The sequence below is a fragment of the Oncorhynchus tshawytscha genome, linkage group LG19, assembly GCF_018296145.1.
Source record: "Oncorhynchus tshawytscha isolate Ot180627B linkage group LG19, Otsh_v2.0, whole genome shotgun sequence".
NCBI classification, from domain to species: Eukaryota; Metazoa; Chordata; class Actinopteri; order Salmoniformes; family Salmonidae; genus Oncorhynchus; species Oncorhynchus tshawytscha.
Genome location: NC_056447.1, coordinates 26,340,420 through 26,361,241, shown reverse-complemented (window position 1 = coordinate 26,361,241; position 20,822 = coordinate 26,340,420). Strand labels below are relative to the sequence as shown.

General features: G+C 39.8%; 1 protein-coding gene across 2 annotated transcripts in view; it reads right to left on the bottom strand.

Moving 5' to 3' along the window:
- The window catches only part of igf1ra (insulin-like growth factor 1a receptor), a 107,877-nt gene extending 101,348 nt beyond the window's left edge, over nucleotides 1-6,529 (bottom strand). The window contains exon 1 of one of the 2 annotated variants that reach the window (XM_042301528.1): nucleotides 5,563-6,529. In XM_042301528.1, the coding sequence (XP_042157462.1) occupies nucleotides 5,563-5,656 (94 nt within the window). In that variant the 5' untranslated portion in view covers nucleotides 5,657-6,529. The remainder of the gene's footprint in view (nucleotides 1-5,562) is intronic. The other variant, XM_042301529.1, reaches the window with a different exon arrangement.
- Nucleotides 6,530-20,822: the final 14,293 nt, after the last annotated feature.

Here is a 20,822-nt window from a genome sequence, read left to right as displayed (position 1 = left end):
GAGACCGAAGAGTCTTATTGCCTCACCCATGAGAGAGAGAGGGTACATTTCATTTTTTATTTAACCTTTATTTTGACCAGGAGTCATGTTGAGACCAGTCTTCTTTTCTTTCTTTTTTTTACAGATGAGCCCTGTATACACATTAATACACATCAATATACACATAAAACAAATTAATGTCTGAATCACTAGTCCCAGTCGCAGTCACAAAGGCCACAGCACCGCAGTCCTCTGTACCCCTCAACCTAAGACAGAGAGGGAACTTGGATGTTAAATGCAGAGAAACATCTACACATCCCCCCTTTCTGTGTAACCTTGGTGACAGCTACTGCCATTCTGCTTTCCAGGAAGAATGGATCCAGTCGTAACTATGCATTAGCAATGCCAGGGAGTCTGCGTTAAACAAGGGGCAGGAGTCACAGGACATGAACAAACAGTGGATGCTGAGTCTAACAATACACACACAGTGAGATCTGTCTTCATTTAAGTCCAATAGTCCCTACAGGTGAGAATAGCATCATTATTCTCAATTGTAATTTTAGCCCTGAATCCCACACAAACCTTTACTTGAGCTCCAACAAGCGGTTAATGGAGTAAAGTTATGAGTCATGCTCGCCAAAAGGAGTACCTCAAATAGTGTGTGTCAAAGTGTGGCTGGGGCTGGGGTTCGATAGGAGCATGTGTCTGCTGCCAGGCCAGGCTGTCCAGAGACCGCCCGTGTGAACAGCAAAGACCAATAAAACAGTTCACAAACTCTCCACTCTTCCAATCAACAAAACCATGTCTGTTTCGCTAGCGGGTGTATTTTTGCACATTCTATTTCCAAACACCAACTTTCTCCTCTCTCTCTCTTCTCTTCTCTCTCTCTCTCTCTCTCACCCTTTCTCTCTCTCCCTCTCTCGCTCTCTCTCTCCCTCTCTCTCCTTCTCTCTCTCTCTCTCTCCCTCTCTCTCTCTCTCTCTCTCTCTCGATGTATCATTGAGCCTTGTTTGCTGTATACTTGGAAGCAATGGCATGGAAAGTTTACTGTGGTGGGAGTTAAAAGGGCGCTTAATTACATTTTATTAGCAGGGACAGATTATTAAAATGCACAGGGTAAAAAGTATACAAGCCCTAATGGAGCATGACCATTAATTTGCAATGCCCAGAATAATTGTAAATTCTATACATAAAATATAGTCCTTGATTAAATTTAGCAGATTTTTAAAAACTTCTGAGCAATACCATTCTCATGTACACTACATGACCAAAAGTATGTGAACACCTGCTCATCGAACATCTCTTTCCAAATTCATGGGCATTAATAAAGAGATGGTCCCCCCTTTGCTGCTATAACAGCCTCCACTCTTCTGGGAACGCTTTCCATTAGATGTTGGAACATTTCTACGGGGACTTGCTTCCATTCAGCCACAAGAGCATTAGTGAAGTTGGGCACTGATGTTGGGCGATTAGGCCTGGCTCGCAGTTAGCTTTCCTATTCATCTCAAAGGTGTTCGATGAGGTTGAGGTCAGGGCTCTGTACAGGCCAGTCAAGTTCTTCTACACCAAACATAACAAACCATTTCTGTATGAACCTCGCTTTGTGTAAGGGGGAATTGTTATGCTGAAACAGGAAAGGACCTAGAGTGTCATTGTATGCTGTGGTGTTAAGATTTTCCTTCACTGGAACTAAGGGGACTAGCCCGAACCATGAAAAACAACCCCAGACCATTATTCCTCCTCCACCAAATTTTACAGTTAGCACTATGCATTGGGGCAGGTAGCGTTCTCCTTGCATCCACCAAACCCAGATTTGTCCGTTGGACTGCCAGCTGGTGAAGCGTGATTCTTGACTCCAGACAACGTGTTTCCATTGCTCCAGAGTCCAATGGCGGCGAGCTTTACACCACTCCAGCCGACCCTCGGCATTGCACATGGTGATCTTAGGCTTGTGTGCGGCTGCTTGGCCATGGAAACCCATTTCATGAATCTCCCTGATTAACAGTTCTTGGGCTGAAGTTGCTTCCAGAGGCAGTTTGGAACTTGGTGGTGAGTGTTGCAACCGAGGACAGATTTGCATTTCAGCACTCTGCGGTCCTGTTTTTGAGCTTGTGTTTGCTACCACTTCGCGGCTGAACCGTTGTTGCTCCTATACATTTCCACTTCACAATAACAGCACTTAAAGTTGACCGGGGCAGCTCTAGCAGAGCAGAAATTTGACCTTTCCAACTGACTTGTTGGAAAGGTTGCATCCTATGACGGTGCCACGTTAAAAGTCACTGAGCTCTTCAGTAACACCATTCTACTGCCAATGTTTGTCTATGGTAATTGCATAGCTGTGTGCTCAATTTTATACACCTGTCAGCAACGGATATGGCTGAAATAGCTGAATCCACTCATTTGAAGGGGTGTCCACATACTTTTGTATATATAATGTATATTCTGTACACTGTTTATTGTAAAAACAGATGGGCTGGCATCAACAATAATTTAGAGTACAAAAAAAACGTTTAACCATTAAATTAATGTAAACAAGATTTGTTGCTGAAGTGAAATGGTAAACAAACATGTTTATTATCACTTGTTTACTGTTGTCTGGGCTGTATTGGTCTGACCTGAAAGTTCTGGGCTTGTTTCCAGCCCCTACACATGATAGTGAGTTATATGTTGAGAAACTCACCACATGGCTTGGAGGTCAGTGTCAGTGGACTGAGAGGTGTCATTAGCATGCTGTGTGTCAAGACACAGTTCAAGAATAAAATATTTTCATGGGCTTCCCTACTGAGGCGGTGGGACCTTGCCGGGCTCAGCAGGGTGATGAGAAATGCCCCACTCTGTGATTCACAGTGGTGAGGACGCTGGCCTGACGACACTGGTCAATAGCTCTCAATTGAGTCCTCCTCCTTTTTTCATGCTAATTGAGGTCGTTCCCTGTCTTCTTTCCATGTGAAAATCATCTCCATTATTCCCATATCCCCTTCCCGTCCTCTCCTCAGTCCTAGCACAGCACACAGCCATTCTTATCAATGACATCCACAGGGCTACACAAACACACTAGCTAGTAAGTATACGAAATCAACCAGAAATCAATCACATAGATAAAAAACCCTCATAAAGTCTCCAAGTGCAAATGTAATATATGATGAATACCCATAATCACTTATAATGTAAATGCAACCACCAAAGTACTATAGATATAGGCCTCAATCAAAAACAATCAGCACCTGACAAACAAATAAATAACAACTGACTGACAGTAGCTCATAATAAAGACTGTGTTTAAGTACAATCTCTGTCTAAGCAATTGTTTCACCAATAAACAAATGACACCCCTTTTATTGAGCAATTCCGAAGGTTGGTTTGTGAAGGGTCTTATTAATCTATGGATTTTGCAGGAGACATTGTTCCGTCACTGTTGGGTCCCTTTGCTCCACCACACGGTGTTTAGCCTTAGAGATTCCATCCACTAAGCAGCTTAACAGCAGTCAAACTTAAACAACATCAAAGTGAGACGTTACAGTAAATATTCCGAATATATTTATTCCTCAAGTTATTATCTTTCTATTATTTTTCTATTCTTCTCTCTGCATTGTTGGGAAGGGCCAGTAAGTAAGGGTTTCACTGTTAGTCTACCCCTGTTGTTTATGACGGAAGTGACAAATGAAATTGTTTTTAATGGTAACAAACGGGCCATACTCTATTCAGAGGGGGAAAAGTCTTCCTAAACTCACTGAGGCTCATTCAACTTTTCCCATTCAGATAACACATGACTGGATAAAACATTTTTTGTTCTATTTAGGTCAAATACCTTCAACTGTCTTTACAGGTGTACATGAATAAGACTGGAGAATTGTATACTGTGCAAACCTTAACATAGGTCCAACTTCAAGAGAAATATTGACAAAGGAGCATGCTTCGAAACATCATGACCACTTTATTCACTCTAAAAAAAGACCTGCCCCTTCTTGTCCTGCCACAGTTGTCTTCTCCACCAACTAACAAGCCATTGCCTCTTCATAGAGACTACTCAAAACATGATGAAGCACACTATTTACACCAATCAGCACAATTAGGAGATTCTATGACAGGTTACAGGAACTGTTGTGAGAAAAGATTGCAAGTTGGATGGGGAATGTAGATCAACAGTCCTCAAAGCAGAGGATGACCAAAACATTGGGAGATCTGAGCTCACTTCCAGTGCACTGTTTTATGTAATGGAAAATAACCTATTTCTTTACAAGCTGCTCAATCCTTCAAAGTCATTGTGCTGCACTTGTGGGAACTACTTACATGTTATTTAAAGATAATTATTCATTTCTTTAACATAGAACTTGCATGTGGATGAAAAGTATTGTAAATAGAGAGAGGACTGAATAGTAGCTCCGTTGTAAATGTGATTTTCCTGAACAGGTCATCTGCATTTCGTGTGTATTCCACCAATTCCTTGCTTACTCATGGCATAAACAATTGTTTAGCCTACGCGGGTATCCAACGACCTTGTCCCTGTTTCTGAATATCACAACACTTTTAACAGGTCGCACAGACCTGTGGTAAAGAGATTGAGGCCTATACCTTTATTTAAATACATAGAAGTGGGTAAGAGACTAAACTTTACCATTGTATATTTTAAACTAATTCTGGTGAAATAGCCTACTACTTTGATTGGAAATGAGAACTTGTTCTCAACTAGCCTACCTGGTTAAATAAAGGTGAAATAAAAAATAAATAAAATACTAGGTTTCCTCCTGAATGTGACACCAAGTCCAATATACTATTATAATACAATAATAACAATAGTTTTCTGTATTTGTTGTCAGTACATCAAAGGCCAAAAGCGAAGATTTGGCCTATATATGACAGTATTTTCCTCTAGGCTACTATGCTTGTGGATGTGCATGCGCAGCATGAAATTGGTTCGACTCGAAACCGTGCTTTGCCACCACCACTACGAATGCAAAATGGCCACATGGTTGAAGTAGTAACCTTCATCCATGAATTCATCCTCGTTCGTTTGCGGAAAAGCATAATTGTAAAGACTCATTGTTACGGGTGTAATTCACTCATAGCCTACAATATTCTATATGAGCCTAAGAATTATCCAAAATGAAAAACATAATTTTTTTGTAAGCTACTGTGGAAATCTAACAATTCCAATGACTAATGTGATATGTTTACATTATGCAATGTACCATATGTTCAGCAACTTTCAATAGCTAAGATTTGTTTTAATCATCCATTTGCTTTGGCTATTTACTCCAAATGTGCTTAATCTCTGAACTCATGTGAGCCTGGCTATGAAGCCTACAATAACATGTAGCATGTAGGCCTATGATATGGACCAAAAATGATAGCCTACTGATACTGACTGTAGTCAGACCAACAATACAGCTGTAACTAAGTAACGTTAATAATAACAGATCAAATAGCTACAATCTCAAACGATAAACATTGTAACAGCAGATGTCATTGGCGGCCAAATGTTAAAGCATTGTAACAGCTCGCATGAATGAGGATAAAACCAAAGAAACACGCCAACGAATAGCTACAGTATTATTTTGATTAGGACATCACAATGACACTTACTTTTTCCATTTGCGGACAACAGGCAGATAGCGGAGACAGACAGCATCAGACCCCAAAACAAGGTCGAATTATTCCTCTCTGTCCCAGATCTCATTCCTGATCAATTATTAACCTCACTAAAAAGCAAATAACTTAATTCCAAAAAAGTGGAAAAGGGAGATGATGCCACCAAGATCACAAAAAGTAAAATGCACTGTTTGACAGGTCGATACAAATTCGTGTTTAGAGGATAGGCTACTCTTGTTCCAAGTCTCAGGGTTTTGTGTATAGGGATATTATAAAAAATATATATATATAAGATGAAATAAATTAAAACAATTCGTTATTCTTGCCAAAGACAGAATGATTCAAGGGTGGCTGGCAAAACAGACATCCGTGCCGCTGATTTTACTCGACATATGACAGTAATCCGCATCCTCAGTCTCCATCTCTTGAAACATCAGTAATGGTGTGCACGAGCTTTTATGACTGGCAATCGAACGAGATTCACTTGTAGACCGAAGAGTCTTCCGATCTTCTGTCATTAATTTCCTTCTGAGTGATGGACATTAACAATAGAGTCTAGGGTGGAGGCTGAGATGGGAAATGAATGAAAACGTAACTCTGCTCAATAAACCCTCCCAACAAGACGCAATCCAAAATATCCGCCAGAACATAAATGGTTTCACCAATCGCACCCCCTTTTTCTCCCCCCTGCGCGTTCTGTCTTCAAGGTTAACGCAGTCAGTCGGCTCCTTTGCAGCTGAAAAAAAATAGTTATGCCACGCGAGAGTAGACTATCGGGCTTCCGTTGGAGTGGAGTATGGTATACTTGCACCAAACTCAAGCTTCCGTTATGTCCTGTGAGCCGTGTATGGTTGATGATGTGTATTTTTTCGTTTTCTCCTACAGCTCCAGTAAGCAGCTATCCTATCACTTGCCCTCGTTCTCGGTCTAGTCCGTAGAATCACTGCTGTAAACAAGAGTCAGGTCCGCTCACATAGAAACACAGCGCTAAGCATAAGGCAAGTAATGGAGAAAAGCTGGAATGGAGTAGGCCTAGCCTCTGACATGGATAAGCAATGTTGAGATCACTTTCCACTTAATTAATTTTAAAAAAATGTAAAAATGTAAAAATGACACAAAGGTTTACAGTAGATTTGTACACTGTTATTCATAGCTCCCTTTATATAGGCTACAGTTAATAGCCTACATCTGTAATAAACAGTAACGCATTGGTTGCATGTGTTTATATAGGCATATGACCAGACTACACTATTATTAATTATTACTGCTTCTGTTATTACCAGTGCAATCATGGGCAAGTGCCAAAACAAACACACAGTTTCAACGAATGTGTTATAACTGTTCATTACATTTATAAACTATCTAAACAAATAATTAAGAGTTTATAATCTACATGTAAACCATTTATAACCATAGCCAACCTTGATGTAAAGTAATGTAAATTAAGCTATTTGGTCTCATTAGTGGAAGCAAATGTAAAAAGAAAAAGGCATTATTCTGCACATAGGTTTATCTATATATTCCATATTTTATTTTGTGTAGTAGTAAGAAGCGCAATATCTGGAAGGAAATATCGTTTATTTGTTGTTTCCTGGGAATAGAATAGTATATCAGTAGCCTAAACGTCATGTGAAATCTAGAAATGTTAGAATCCAGCCCCTATTTATGTTTGGCTGTATCAAAACAGGCAGGCCTAATCCCTCTTTCCGGGATGAACATTTAGCAAGCACAAAATATTTTTGTTGCTGTTTCACAATCACAGTGCAACATTGTATTGTCTGATGAATGGTTCTTTCTTAGAATGCAAAACAATTTGTTATATTAGATTAGGCCTACTGGTATAGATTTACACAGAGAATATAAATAGCCTAGCGCCCTAGCCTATATATTAGTATATTTCCGCAGTGCCTGTTTGATTTAATTTTTGTCGGAATATTTTGGTTGTAGGCTAAATTGATGGGAACGTCTTTTTCAAATGGTTTATCTCAAACCATACCATGTTCCGAATTTTTTATGCGCACATAGGCTACTTTGCCTGTGACACACCATTGCCCAAAGCAAATAGTAAAATCCGCCACAGAGTTTTATTGAAATGCACGGATTGGACTCAATATTAGCCTTCATTCGTCCGTAGCCTGTCTCTGGCTTGTTTTGCATAGATAGCGCTCAATGGGCGGGCCTCAAATAATCAAATAAGTTAAATCTGAATTTTGCATCTTAACATCTTAACATCTTAACATATTGAATTTTGCTGCATATTTTGTTACTTACAAATTATTTGTAAAAAAAAAATTATATAGCATATTTGTTCAACCATGACAAAATAAATTATGTAGAGAATTATGTTCCATATTTTGTTACTTTCAAATGTTTGTAAGTATAGCCAAAATCAATTTTATGTTGCCAAAATTAAGAATCAATTATTGATACTTAGTGTAATTTGTGTAAATAGTTGTGACTGCTTTAGATTTCAGTCAAGAATAGCTCTACTATTACAGTTTATACTGTAGGAGTGTTGAGCTCAACAAGACAATTCTGTTTACACTGCCCTGCTCCGAGGGGGCAACTGTCGAGCGAGTTTTGTGCGAGACCTCCGGAGGTAGCGCTAGAGATGTGATAATTTCGCAAGTTTAGACAACAATATTTATTGTCTCTCGAGAATCGATTTCTTTCGAGAACCTCTCGAAAATGTCCCTTTGCTGTCGTCAATGTGAAAACAGTCTAAGTATGAAATTGTTAAAACTGAGAAAAGTAGGTAGGCCTATTTATGTTAATCTTACAGTAAAATGAAAAACAAAACAAACTTCTGACAAAATAATCAAAATCTACAGAAGATGGCATTATGGCTTGTTTGCCTCTTTTACAGCATCGTATGTGAAACATGGCATAGGAATGCCAAAAACGCTTTGATGTGTGGCCTGTTAATTTTTTCTTTAATCAAGGAATTCTTATGAGAAAGTGTCTGTCATAATAACTTTGACTGACAGTGTGCATTTTATTTATGTTTACCTCAATTTCAAACTCATATTTTATAAACAACTAGACCTAATCAGTGGCATCATGCACCAACTATTTTTTAGAGGGCACTGATGATCACTGTGTTTATATTTAAATGGATAGAATTAATGATGCCTCTAAACTTAAGGGAAAAGAATAAGGCAAGACACGAGATAGAGAATAAAATACATTTTTACTGGCACTCCTGTACCCCTATACCAGCACCACTGATTTTTCTATCAACTATTGCTCATATAAACATTTGCAAACCATTCCTTTCAATATTGTTTTGCCATCTGTCCAGACCTCTTCTATACAACACTATCAAGAACATATACAAGCACAATTTTGTAACTGGCGCCCTCTGTTGCTACAAAGATAGTATTGATGCATCATTGAGCATTGGACAATGCACCTTTATACAAGGGCATCAAACTCTTGAGTGTGTTGCTCTGTTACAGCTTCTTCAGAGTGTGCTTTGCCTGACACTCTGTTGTATTGCAAATCTTACTGCAAGCCAATAGACCAAATGGTCAGTCATTCACAAGTGTAGGCTACTCTCGCCTGGTTCTTTTAATCCTAACTGGTACCTGGGAAAAGGTGCATGGAAGCTTTGTAGTGTGGCCCTATCACTTGATTTAGAGAAGGCAGCAATAATATTCTCAAATCAGGTAGAAATGAATCCAAGGTCATTAATTGAAGGTCAAATGCAATAGTTCTTGTGGCTGCCAATGGCTGCCAAAAAAATACTTTATCTGCAGCATGTTTGATGGTCAGCAGAACCATTCTATCAGAAAATAAAACTGTCTCAAAGAGATAAATCCTTTCACTGATTTAAATAAATATGACAAAAAAACAAGCAGAGAATTTCTGGCCACCCAGACTGCAGATATGGTGAGTCATCCTTGCATAATTGCACACTGTACTACCAACACAATGTCCCTGGTCTCCAGTGAATGGCCTGCCTGTCCACTTGCATTTGTTAAATCATCATAAACAGTTACTCATAAAGAGTGGTGGCAGGGCCCACCTACCTTGATCGCCACTCGTTTGCTTTCATTCTGCCCTAGCACTCAAGTGGAAATAAGTGTGTTTACCACCAGAGGGTCACACATCCTAATGAGTGGCTGTTTGTTCTTCACAGCACTCACGCAGGAGGAAATTAATTTTAGAAAGTGATGATTGTGTGTGAGACAAAAAGTGATATTCCTAAAATCAGAATGTATTTGTGATTCTTAAACACTATGCCTAACTATGTACATTTAGAAGTATAGGTGCATATTTCAAGTCATTTATTGAATATAATGTTTAACAAACTTCATCAAGGGTAAATGTTTACAGAATTGGAATAACCTGAACAACACAACAGAGGCAGACTTCCCTCACAGGGATGCGGAGATGGTCATTTGCAATATGATATTCTAATCCTATTGACATATGTCTGAGTTATTTATTGAATTTGTAGCATACACAATTGTGCGTGTGTGTGTGTGTGTGCATGTGTGCGTGCGTGTGTGCGTTTGTATGTGTGTCACAGGGAAAGCAAAGACAAGGTATAGGTTATGTCTCTGCCACCCTCCAGTATAATAGCTCTGCTGCCAAAACACCTTCATTGAGTCCACAATAATGAGAAACCCATAGCAGTGGAAAAACAGATTTACTCACTAGACTGCGGCTTTTCCCTGCAAGTGGAATTCCAGAAATGTATTCTATTTCTCTGTGGGAAGCTTGCGGTTTTGTGTAATGGTGAAAGAGACAGAATAAAGAAAAGGACAGACATGACTGGTGAACCAGACATGACTTAAATTCCATTCTGTGTCATGGGACCACAGGCAAAGGCATGGGAAAAGAATACCTTATCATAACACTTACTGAAGAAATGGCCATCAAAGACACAATTTACATGTCTGCAATGTTTTTAGAAATGGACTGAACTATTCAAACTTATAACCAACCTTTAGCCAAGCTATGACATGCAAAACCACATAAAGAGAATGCAAAAGTACATTCAACTCCGGTGGTGATATTTACAATCTGGCTCAGATCCAATGGCTTCCAAATGGGGACCAAAACCTGACTACAATCAAATGTACACATGAAATGCCAGTGGGACACATTTTACCTATCAATGAGGATGCTTGGCTGGTCTGTTGTCGTGCTGCTTGTTCCTCATGGTGTTTAAGACCTGGGGGGTCTGATGCCTTTTTAAACACTGCAAGAAATAATGAACAATGGCTCTTTATAAAATAGGACACCCAGCACAGGACGTGTCCCCATCAATTATGGTGACAAGACCGCACAGCAAGAGCATTAAAGCTACAGTGACCTTCATTGCGGTCTCCTCACAGTTTGATGATGAGCTGCATAATGTGCCCTTATGATTTGTGACTTTAGAGATCAGTTGGGTTGGTTTGGAGTTGCCCATTCCTCAATTTACCACTGTCTGATTTGTGCTTAGGAACTAGTGCCAGGTATATTGCCACAAGACTGTAAGCCCCCTGAGATAAAGCCTACAAATTAGCTTCAGGTCTTAGACAAGGTTAGTGCATGGTTCACTAAACCACCTCCACTACACTTAGGGTGATGCTCTGAAGACCTGGTTGTAACATCTATTCAGTCATGGGTTCTAAATCAAATCAAATTGTATTGGTCACATACACATATTTGGCAGATGTTATTGAGCGTGTAGCGGAATGCTTGTATGCCCATTTAAGGGAAACTGTTGGAGGCAGATATAAAAAAACAAGGATATTGAAGGATAAAGGTTTGCTGGTTTTAAACAGGTTAGAGTACAACTCATCAACACAGATAGCTTCTTAGATCTTTCGCTTACACTGAATAGAACTGACACTCCTCAGTTCAGTGCATTCACAGGACAATAATTGTTAATGAGGAAGTTACACAATATTGACTGACCACAAACAGTGACAAATAAAACTACAAGCTGAAAGAAAGAGAAAACAGTTAGGCTCTGCATTAAAACAAACAGTTCATATTTCAGAAATAGAAATACAGTGCATTCGGAAAGTATTCCGACCCTTTGACTTTTTCCACATTTTGTTACGTTACAGCCTTTTTCTACAATTTATTAAATATTTTTTCCCCCTCATCAATCCACACACAACACCCCATAATGACAAAGCAAAAAACAGGTTTTTAGAAATGTTTGTAAATGTAGATATTTTTTAACAGATAAATACAATTTACATAAGTATTCAGATTCTTTACTCAGTACTTTGTTGAAGCACCTTTGGCAGCGATTACATCCTCAAGTCTTCTTGGGTATGATACTATAAGCACACCTGTATTAAATTGGTACACCTGTATTTGGGGAGATTCTCCCATTCTTCTCTGCAGATCCTGTCAAGCTCTGTCAGGTTGGACGGGGAGCGTTGCTGCATAGCTATTTTCAGGTCTCTCCAGAGATGTTCGATCGAGTTCAAGTCTGGGCTCTTGCTGGGCCACTCAAGTACATTCAGAGACTTGTCCCAAAGCCACTCCTGCGTTGTCTTGGCTGTGTGCTTAGGGTGGAAAAAGTGAGGGGATCTGAATACTTTCTGAATGCACTGTATGTATGCACTACCGGTCAAAATTTTAGAACACCTACTCATTCAAGTTTTTCTTTATTTGACTGTTTTCTACATTGTAGAATAATAGTGAAACATCAACACTTTGAAATAACACATATGGAATCAAATATATTTGAGATTTGAGATTCTTCAAATAGCCATCCGTTGCCTTGATGACAGCTTTCCACACTCTTTGCATTCTCTCAACCAGCTTCACCTGGAATGCTTTTCCAACCGTCTTGAAGGAGTTCCCAAATATGCTGAGCACTTGTTGGCTGCTTTTCCTTCACTCTGCAGTCCAACTCATCCCAAACCATCTCAATTAGGTTGAGGTCGGGGGATTGTGGAGGCCAGGTCATCTGATGCAAAACTCCATCACTCTCCTTATTGGTCAAATAGCCCTTGCACAGCCTGGAGGTGTGTTGGGTCATTGTCCTGTTGAAAAACAAATGATAGTCCCACTAAGCCCAAACCAGATGGGATGGCGTATCACTGCAGAATTATATGGTAGCATGGGTTAAGTGTGCCTTGAATTCTAAATAAATCACAGACAGTGTCACCAGAAAAGCCACCCCACACCATAACCCCTCCTCCTCCATGCTTTACGGTGGGAAATACACATGGGAAGATCATCCGTTCACCCACACTGCGTTTCACAAAGACCACGAATGCCACGAAGGCCTCATTCACAGTCTCCTCTGAACAGTTGATGTTGAGATGTGTCAGTTACTTGAACTCTGTGAAGCATTTATTTGGGCTGCAATTTCTGAGGCTGGTAACTCTAATGAACTTATCCTCTGCAGCATAGGTCATTCTGGATCTTCCATTCCTGTTGCGGTCATCATAGCACTTGAGAGTTTTTGCGACTGCACTTGAATCTTTTTTCAAAGGTCTTGAAATGTTCCGTATTTACTGACCTTCTTTGCTTATTTGAGCTGTTATTGCTATAATATGGACTTGGTCTTTTACCAAATAGAGCTATCTTCTGTGTCCTCCCCTACCTTGTTACAACACAACTGCTTGGCTCAGATGCATTAAGAAGGAAATCAATTCCACAAATTAACTTATAAGGAGGAACACCTGTTAATTGAAATGCATTCCAGGTGACTACCTCATGAAGCTGGTTGAGAGAATACCAAGAGTGTGCAAAGCTGTCATCAAGGCAAATGGTGACTATTTGAAGAATCTCAAATATAAAATATATATTGATTTGATTAACACTTTTTTGGTTACTACATGGTTCCATGTGTGCTATTTCATAGTTGTGACGTCTTCACTATTATTGTACAATGTAGAAAATAGTAAAAATAAAGAAAAACCCTTGTAGGAGTTCTAAAACTTTTGACTGGTAGTGTACAGTTGAAGTCGGAACTTTACATACACCTTAGCCAAATATATTTAAACTCAGTTTTTCTCAATTCCTGACATTTAATCCTCGTAAAAATTCCCTTTCTTAGGTCAGTTAGGATCACCACTTTATTTGTGGAATGTGAAATGTCAGAATAATAGTAGAGAGAATTATTTATTTCAGCTTTTATGTCTTTCATCACATTCCCAGTGGGTCAGAAGTGTACATACACTCAATTAGTATTTGGTAGCATTGCCTTTAAATTGTTTAACTTGGGTCAAACGTTTCGTGTAGCCTTCCACAAGCTTTCCACAATAAGTTGGGGGAATTTTGGCCCATTCCTCCTGACAGAGCAGGTGTAACTGAGTCAGGTTTGTAGGCCTCTTTGCTAGCACACATGTTTTTCAGTTCTGCCCACACATTTTCTATAGGATTGAGGTCAGGGCTTTGTGATGGCCACTCCAATACCTTGACTTTGATGTCCTTAAGCTATTTTGCCACAACTTTGGAAGTATGCTTGGGGTCATTGTCCATTTGGAAGGCCCCTTTGCGACCAAGCTTTAACTTCCTGACTGATATCTTGTGATGTTGCTTCAATATATCCACATAATTTCCCCTCCTCATGATGCCATTTATTTTGTGAAGTGCACCAGTCCCTCCTGCAGCAAAGCACCCCCACAACATGATGCTGCCACCCCTGTGCTTCACAGTTAGGATAGTGCTCTTCGGCTTGCAAGCCTCCCGATTGTTCCTCCAAACTTAACAATCGTCATTAAGGCCAAACAGTTCTACTTTTGTTTCATCAGACCAGAGGACATTTCTCCAAAAAATACGATCTTTGTTCCCATGTGCAGTGGCAAACCGTTGTCTGGCTTCTTTTATGGTGGTTTTGGAGCAGTGGCTTCTTCCTTGCTGAGTGGCCTTTCAGGTTATGTCGATATCGACTCGTTTTACACTGGATGTAGATACTTTTGTCCCTGTTTCCTCCAGTATCTTCACAAGGTCCTTTGCTGCTGTTCTGGGATTGATTTGCACTTTTCGCACCAAAGTACTTTCATCTCTAGGAGACAGAACGTGTCTCCTTCCTGAGCGGTATGATGGCTGCGTGGTCCCATGGTGTTTATACTTGCGTACTATTGTTTGTACAGATGAACGTGGTACCTTCAGGTGTTTGCAAATTGCTCCCAAGGATGAACCAGACGTGTAGAGGGCTACAAAAAAGAAATTCTGAGGTCATGGCTGATTTCTTTTGATTTTTCTATGATGTCAAACAATGAGGCACTGAGTTTGAAGGTAGGCCTTGAAATATATCCACAGTTGCACCTCCAATTGACTCAAACGATGTCAATTAGCCTATCTGAAGCTTCAAAAGCCATGACATAATTTCTGGAATTTTCCACACTGTTTAAAGGGACAGGCAACTTAGTGTATGTAAACCTCTGACCCACTGGAATTGTGATACAGTGAATTATAAGTGAAATAATCTGTCTGTTAACAATTGTTGGAAAAAATACCTGTGTCATGCACAAAGTAGATGTCCTAACCGACTTGCCAAAACTATAGTTTGTTAACAGGACATTTGTGGAGTGGTTCAAAAACTAGCTACTATAGTCATTTACAACATTAACAATGTCTACACTATATTTTTGATCAATTTGATGTTATTTCAATGGACAGAAAAATGATTTTCTTTCAAAAACAAGGATATTTCTAAGTGACCCCAAACTTTTGAACAGTAGTGTATATGTATTATAAAAATTATGATTTGGTGAGCTATATGTCAAGGACATATCAGGTTCAAAGCGTCACTACTCACATTCGGAGACTTTTTTAAAATTGTCCCTGCGAAATAAACTTAATATCGCCTATTCAGTTAAGCTAAACAATCCTGAAACACAGATTTGACATGGAGTACAAGTAATGATACAGGAAGTCAAAATCACATCAATGTTTAGCCTGGTCTGATGGTGTGGTCATGTGTTGTATAACCAGGAGTCCCGAAGCAGTTGAAAATAATACGTTTTTATTCTCTGTTCTTTATCATTCTAAACTTTTGTGAAAGGTGAAGTGGAACAATGATCAAAACACCATTTCTCTTTAGGGTTTGAATATCACCTTAATGTGACATCTTCCTCTAAATCCTCACAGTGTTCTCCTCTACGGAGTCCTTTAATATATAAACTTAATGACGACAATGTCCCTCTTCTGGACGAAGTGGTTACAGCAGTCCTCTGTTGCTGTGTGTGTGTGTGTGTGTGTGTGTGTGTGTGTGTGTGTGTGTGTGTGTGTGTGTGTGTGTGTGTGTGTGTGTGTGTGTGTGTGTGTGTGTGTGTGTGTGTGTGAGAGAGAGAGATCCATTTACAATATTTGAAATGTGTGTGGGTGAGAGAGAGAGAGAGATCCATTTACAATATTTGAAAGAGAGAGAGAGAGAGAGAGGTCCATTTACAATATTTGAAATGTGTTTTATGTGTATGTTACCTGAATGGGACGTTCAGTAGAGTGAATAAGTGTGTGAACTGAGACACCCCCAGACTTGATGGTGCCATCCTCATGGCATACCATGTAGCTCAGTTGATAGAGTGTTGTGCTTGTAACACAAGGATTGTGGGTTTAATTCCAATGGGGGACCAGCAGAAAAATGTATGCACTCCCTACTGTAAGTCACTCCGGATAAGTGTGTCTGCTAAATTACTTACATTTAAAATAAGCAGCCTAGACATTAGTCAACATTGAACTGAACTAAATTAGCAACAATTGTCTTTCTAAACACACAGTCGCTGCTTAACAATAATCCCCCACCCCCTTGCTGGAAATCATAGCTAATGTTCATATGTTATTATATGATCTGGTGTGATGAATGTAGGCATGTGCCTTTTACCTCTATGCTGCACAGCATTCAATCTGTGTGACTCCATGTGTGCCCACACACACATAGTCTCTTGGTTTTGTAGCTAGAAGGCTTTTTTAATTTTTAATTTACCTTTATTTAACTAGGCAAGTCAGTTAAGAACAAATTCTTATTTTCAATGACAGCCTAGGAACAGTGGGTTAAATGCCTGTTCAGGGGCAGAACGACAGATTTGTACCTTGTCAGCTCAGGGGTTTGAACTTACAACCTTCCAGTTACTAGTCCAACACTCTAACCACTAGGCTACCCTGCCGCATAAGGGGTCGTGAGATATACAAAACAAAAATATAAACACAACATGTAAAGTGTTTGGTCCCTTGTTTCATGAGCTGAAACAAAAGATAAAAGCTGAAGAACATATCCAGGTATTTTCCGCAGATCCTGGAGTCGTAGGCAAACTCATGGAAAACAGAAAGGAAAACGCTGCACACTGCTGCTCATGATCCCAGGAGATTTTATTTATAACAACATTTCGACCATTATGTGCCTGATGAAGACCTAAGAGTCAAAACCTGGTTATAAATAAAATCACCTGGGAGCAAGAGCAGCAGTGTGCAGCGTTTTCCTTTCTGTGTTGGCTGAAATATAAGATCTCAGGAATGTTCCATATACACTAAAAGCTTATTTCTCTTAAACAGCCTGATCTTTACACAGGTGTACTTTGTGCTGAGGACAATAAAAGGCCACTTTAAAATGTGCACTTTTGTTACAGAACACAATGCCTTAGATGTCTCTAGTTTTGAGGGAGAGTGTTTGTGTGTGTGTGTGGGGGGAGGGGGTGGGGGTGGGGGGCTGAGGAGTATTTCTGTCTGGAAAAAACTGTCTGGAAAAACGAATGAATGAATTTAAATTTACTAATTTCCTTATATGAACTGTAACTCAGTAAGTCTTTGAAATTGTTGCATGTTGCCTTTATATTTTTTTTCAGTATAACTTACACTTCATTCACATGACTATTCTATACAGCCATCAAGGTCTTTTCTCCCAGTGGTATTAAAGATTTCCTTCCAGTTCTCTGCTGCCTGTGACTGGAACGAATTGCAAAAATCGTTGACGTTGGAGACTTTTATCTCCCTCACCAACTTTAAACATCTGCTATCTGAGCAGCAAACCGATCGCTGCAGCTGTACATAGTCCATCGGTAAATAGCCCACCCAATATACCTACCTCATCCCCATACTGTTTTTATTTGTTTACTTTTCTGCTCTTTTGCACACCAGTATCTCTACCTGCACATGACCATCTGATCATTCATCACTCCAGTGTTAATCTGCTAAATTGTAATTATTCGCCTACCTCCTCATGCCTTTTGCACACAATGTATATAGACTCTTTTTTTTCTTTTCTACTGTTTTATTGACTTGTTTATTGTTTACTCTCTGTGTTGTTGTCTGTTCACACTGCTATGCTTTATCTTGGCCAGGTCGCAGTTGTAAATGAAAACTTGTTCTCAACTAGCCTACCTATTTAAATAAAGGTGGGGGAAAAAATCTTCAACTAGCTTACAATTGGCTCATTCATCCCCCTCCTCTCCCCTGTAACTACTCCCCAGGTCATAGCTGTAAATGAGAATGTGTTCTCAGTCACTTTACCTGGTAAAATAGAGGTAGAATAATGTTTTTTATATGTTTTCTCTATTATTTTAATTGTCTCCGCATAGGAGATTCGATTGACCGCTCTGACTGTTGCCACCTCAATCTCCTTCATCCTTACAGGGCACTCCATGAACTCCGGATCATGATCCCCACCACAATTGCAACACCTTTGTCCTTCTACACACCGTTCTTCAGCATAATCTGTCCTTCTGCACACACTTGAAACAAGGCCAAATCCTTTACAATACTTCACTCTGGGTGAATGGAAAAAAAAGAAAGAAAGTATGTCTGTGCTGTTATATTTTTATAAAGAGCGACTGCCTACTCATGTGAAGCTTAGTTATGTAAGGTAGGCTACGTTGTAAGAGCTTTTGTCCCCAAACCACTGCAGTGTTCAGACGCTGGGCACCAACCACACCAGGAATTCTCTTCAGATATTCAACTTGAACAAATTTCGTCACCCCTGAGATGACTCCTTTGACGGGTGCTCTACCCCGAAGTTCAAAACACAAAACTTTTGTTGTCCGGATTATTTTGAGGCCCACTTCAATCTTCCTCTTTTCTTCAGAAATACAATTACAGTTTTTGCCGATTGCTTACACACTGAAAGTGAATGCTTAAACAAAAGCATCAAAACCTTAACTTTTATAACTATGTCGTAATCAAAGGCACCAAAAGTACAAACACATATTCTGCTTTGCACTTCATTTGCAATTCTACACACACTTCTGCAAAACACTACACACTGTTTCTTACATTGGACACATCGTTCAAGAAGGAAATCTCTTGCAATCATTGAGAAAACACTTATATTCAAAATGCAAAACATACCTGAAATTGGCAACACTCAACACACACACACACACACACACACACACACACACACACACACACACACACACACACACACACACACACACACACACACACACACGAAAACACTTCTACAGTAATTGAACACCAATTAGTCTGAGCCTTACCACTACAAATAGACCTCAGGTAAGATCAGACTGGAAAACAGGTATGTCTTCAACTTTCTACACTAGACTGTACCTATGTAATTGTTGCACATCATTCTGCATCACAGTACAATACAATGTAGTCCTATAGTATTAGGTCTATGCTCCTCAGTGAACAAAACAAATAGGTATAGTGCTATGAAGTACATGTAATACAGTTTGATGTTACTGTGTACAGTATGACAGTACAGTATGTAAAAAATAACCTAACCAATGACATCATATTCTTTCATTTTCTACAGAACTGCCAGACGACCTCCTGAGGGTGGAAGGCAACGTCTGTTCACCATGAACAGGAACTGGCCATTGTCAATCTAGTGTTGGCAAACAACACCATCCGCCTACATCAACTATGAGAGCAAATTATCGCAGATCACACAACATTCAATAATATCAACCGTGTCAGTATGTCGACAATCTGCCGCATCTTGCGTCAACACCAACTTACGATGGAGCAGCTGTCCAGGGTTCCATTTGAGGAACAGTGTTAGAGTCAAAGACCCTCACTATGACTATGTGCAAGTAAGTGTCATTGTACTATACTGTAATACAGTAATGGCAGTAGATTTTGTCCTATTGGCACTGCATCGATACATTCAGACAAAGCAGTATCTGACCTAGGCAGTGGGGGGGTGTTGTCTGTGGAGGCACCTGCCTTGCCTGTAGCTTGTAGTTTTGACTGAATGTGCCTGACCCAACCCCCCACCCCTACCCCCATCCTTGTGTGAAAATGTAGACATTGTAGTCCTGTGTTTTGAGTTACACCATATTCTCTGTACAGTGTATGCATTTTCTGTTGCAGAGAGTCCTGGACTTTGATGCAGCTGCACAGCCTCATTAGTTTATTTCATTGATGAAGCTGGATTCAATCTAGCTAAAACCAGGAATTGGGGCCGAAACGTTATAGAACAAAAGAGCTGTTATGAATGTCCCTGGGGAGCGCGGGGGAAATATCCCCTTGTGTGCCGCCATTAGTCTGCAAGGAGTTCTCCATCACCATGCCACCCTCGGTCCCTACAATACTGCACACATAATCATATTTCTGGATGCACTACATAATGCAGTTGTACAGGACGGACCAGAGCAGCCCAGGTTTGTTGTCATCTGGGATAATGTTAGTTTCCACCGGGCTGCTCTGGTCAGGGACTGGTTCACCAAGCACAATAACAATAACAATACTCCCCATTTCTCAATCCGATTGAGGAATTATTTTCGGCTTGGTGTTAGAAAGTGTATGACCGCCAACCACATGCCCGCGTGCAAGCAATGGAATAGGCATGTGGAGACATTGAGGTGGGGTCAGTCCAGTGTTGGATATGGCACGCAAGGTGATATTTTCCCCGTTGCCTAGCCAAGGGGGACATTGCTTGTGATGTGGATGAGGTGATGTGGTCAGACCCTAACAGAAGGTGGGATCCATAAACCATCCAACCCATCACTTACAATACTATTTTTTGTTTACCATTGCACTAATTGTACTGTAATTATTTTTTTCCTGTGAGTTTACAGTAACATATTGTATTGATTACTGTACTGTAATTCTACTTTGTGTTTATTTGTTGTTGTAAAAACCTGCAATGGCAAAAAAATAAGCTGTATACATTTTTTTCTGAAGCCTTTCTATTTTGTGTTCATTGAAATGTGAGCAGATGTGCTGCACTGGAACAATCTTTCACAGAAGCCTGTATGAGAACATTAAAAAGGTGTACAAAGTACTAAAGACAACAGTGTTTTGTGTAAAGTACATCAGTGTGTTGTTGCTTTGAAAGAGTTATTTAAATGGTGCATGTGTGTATCATTTTGTGGCAAAAAAAA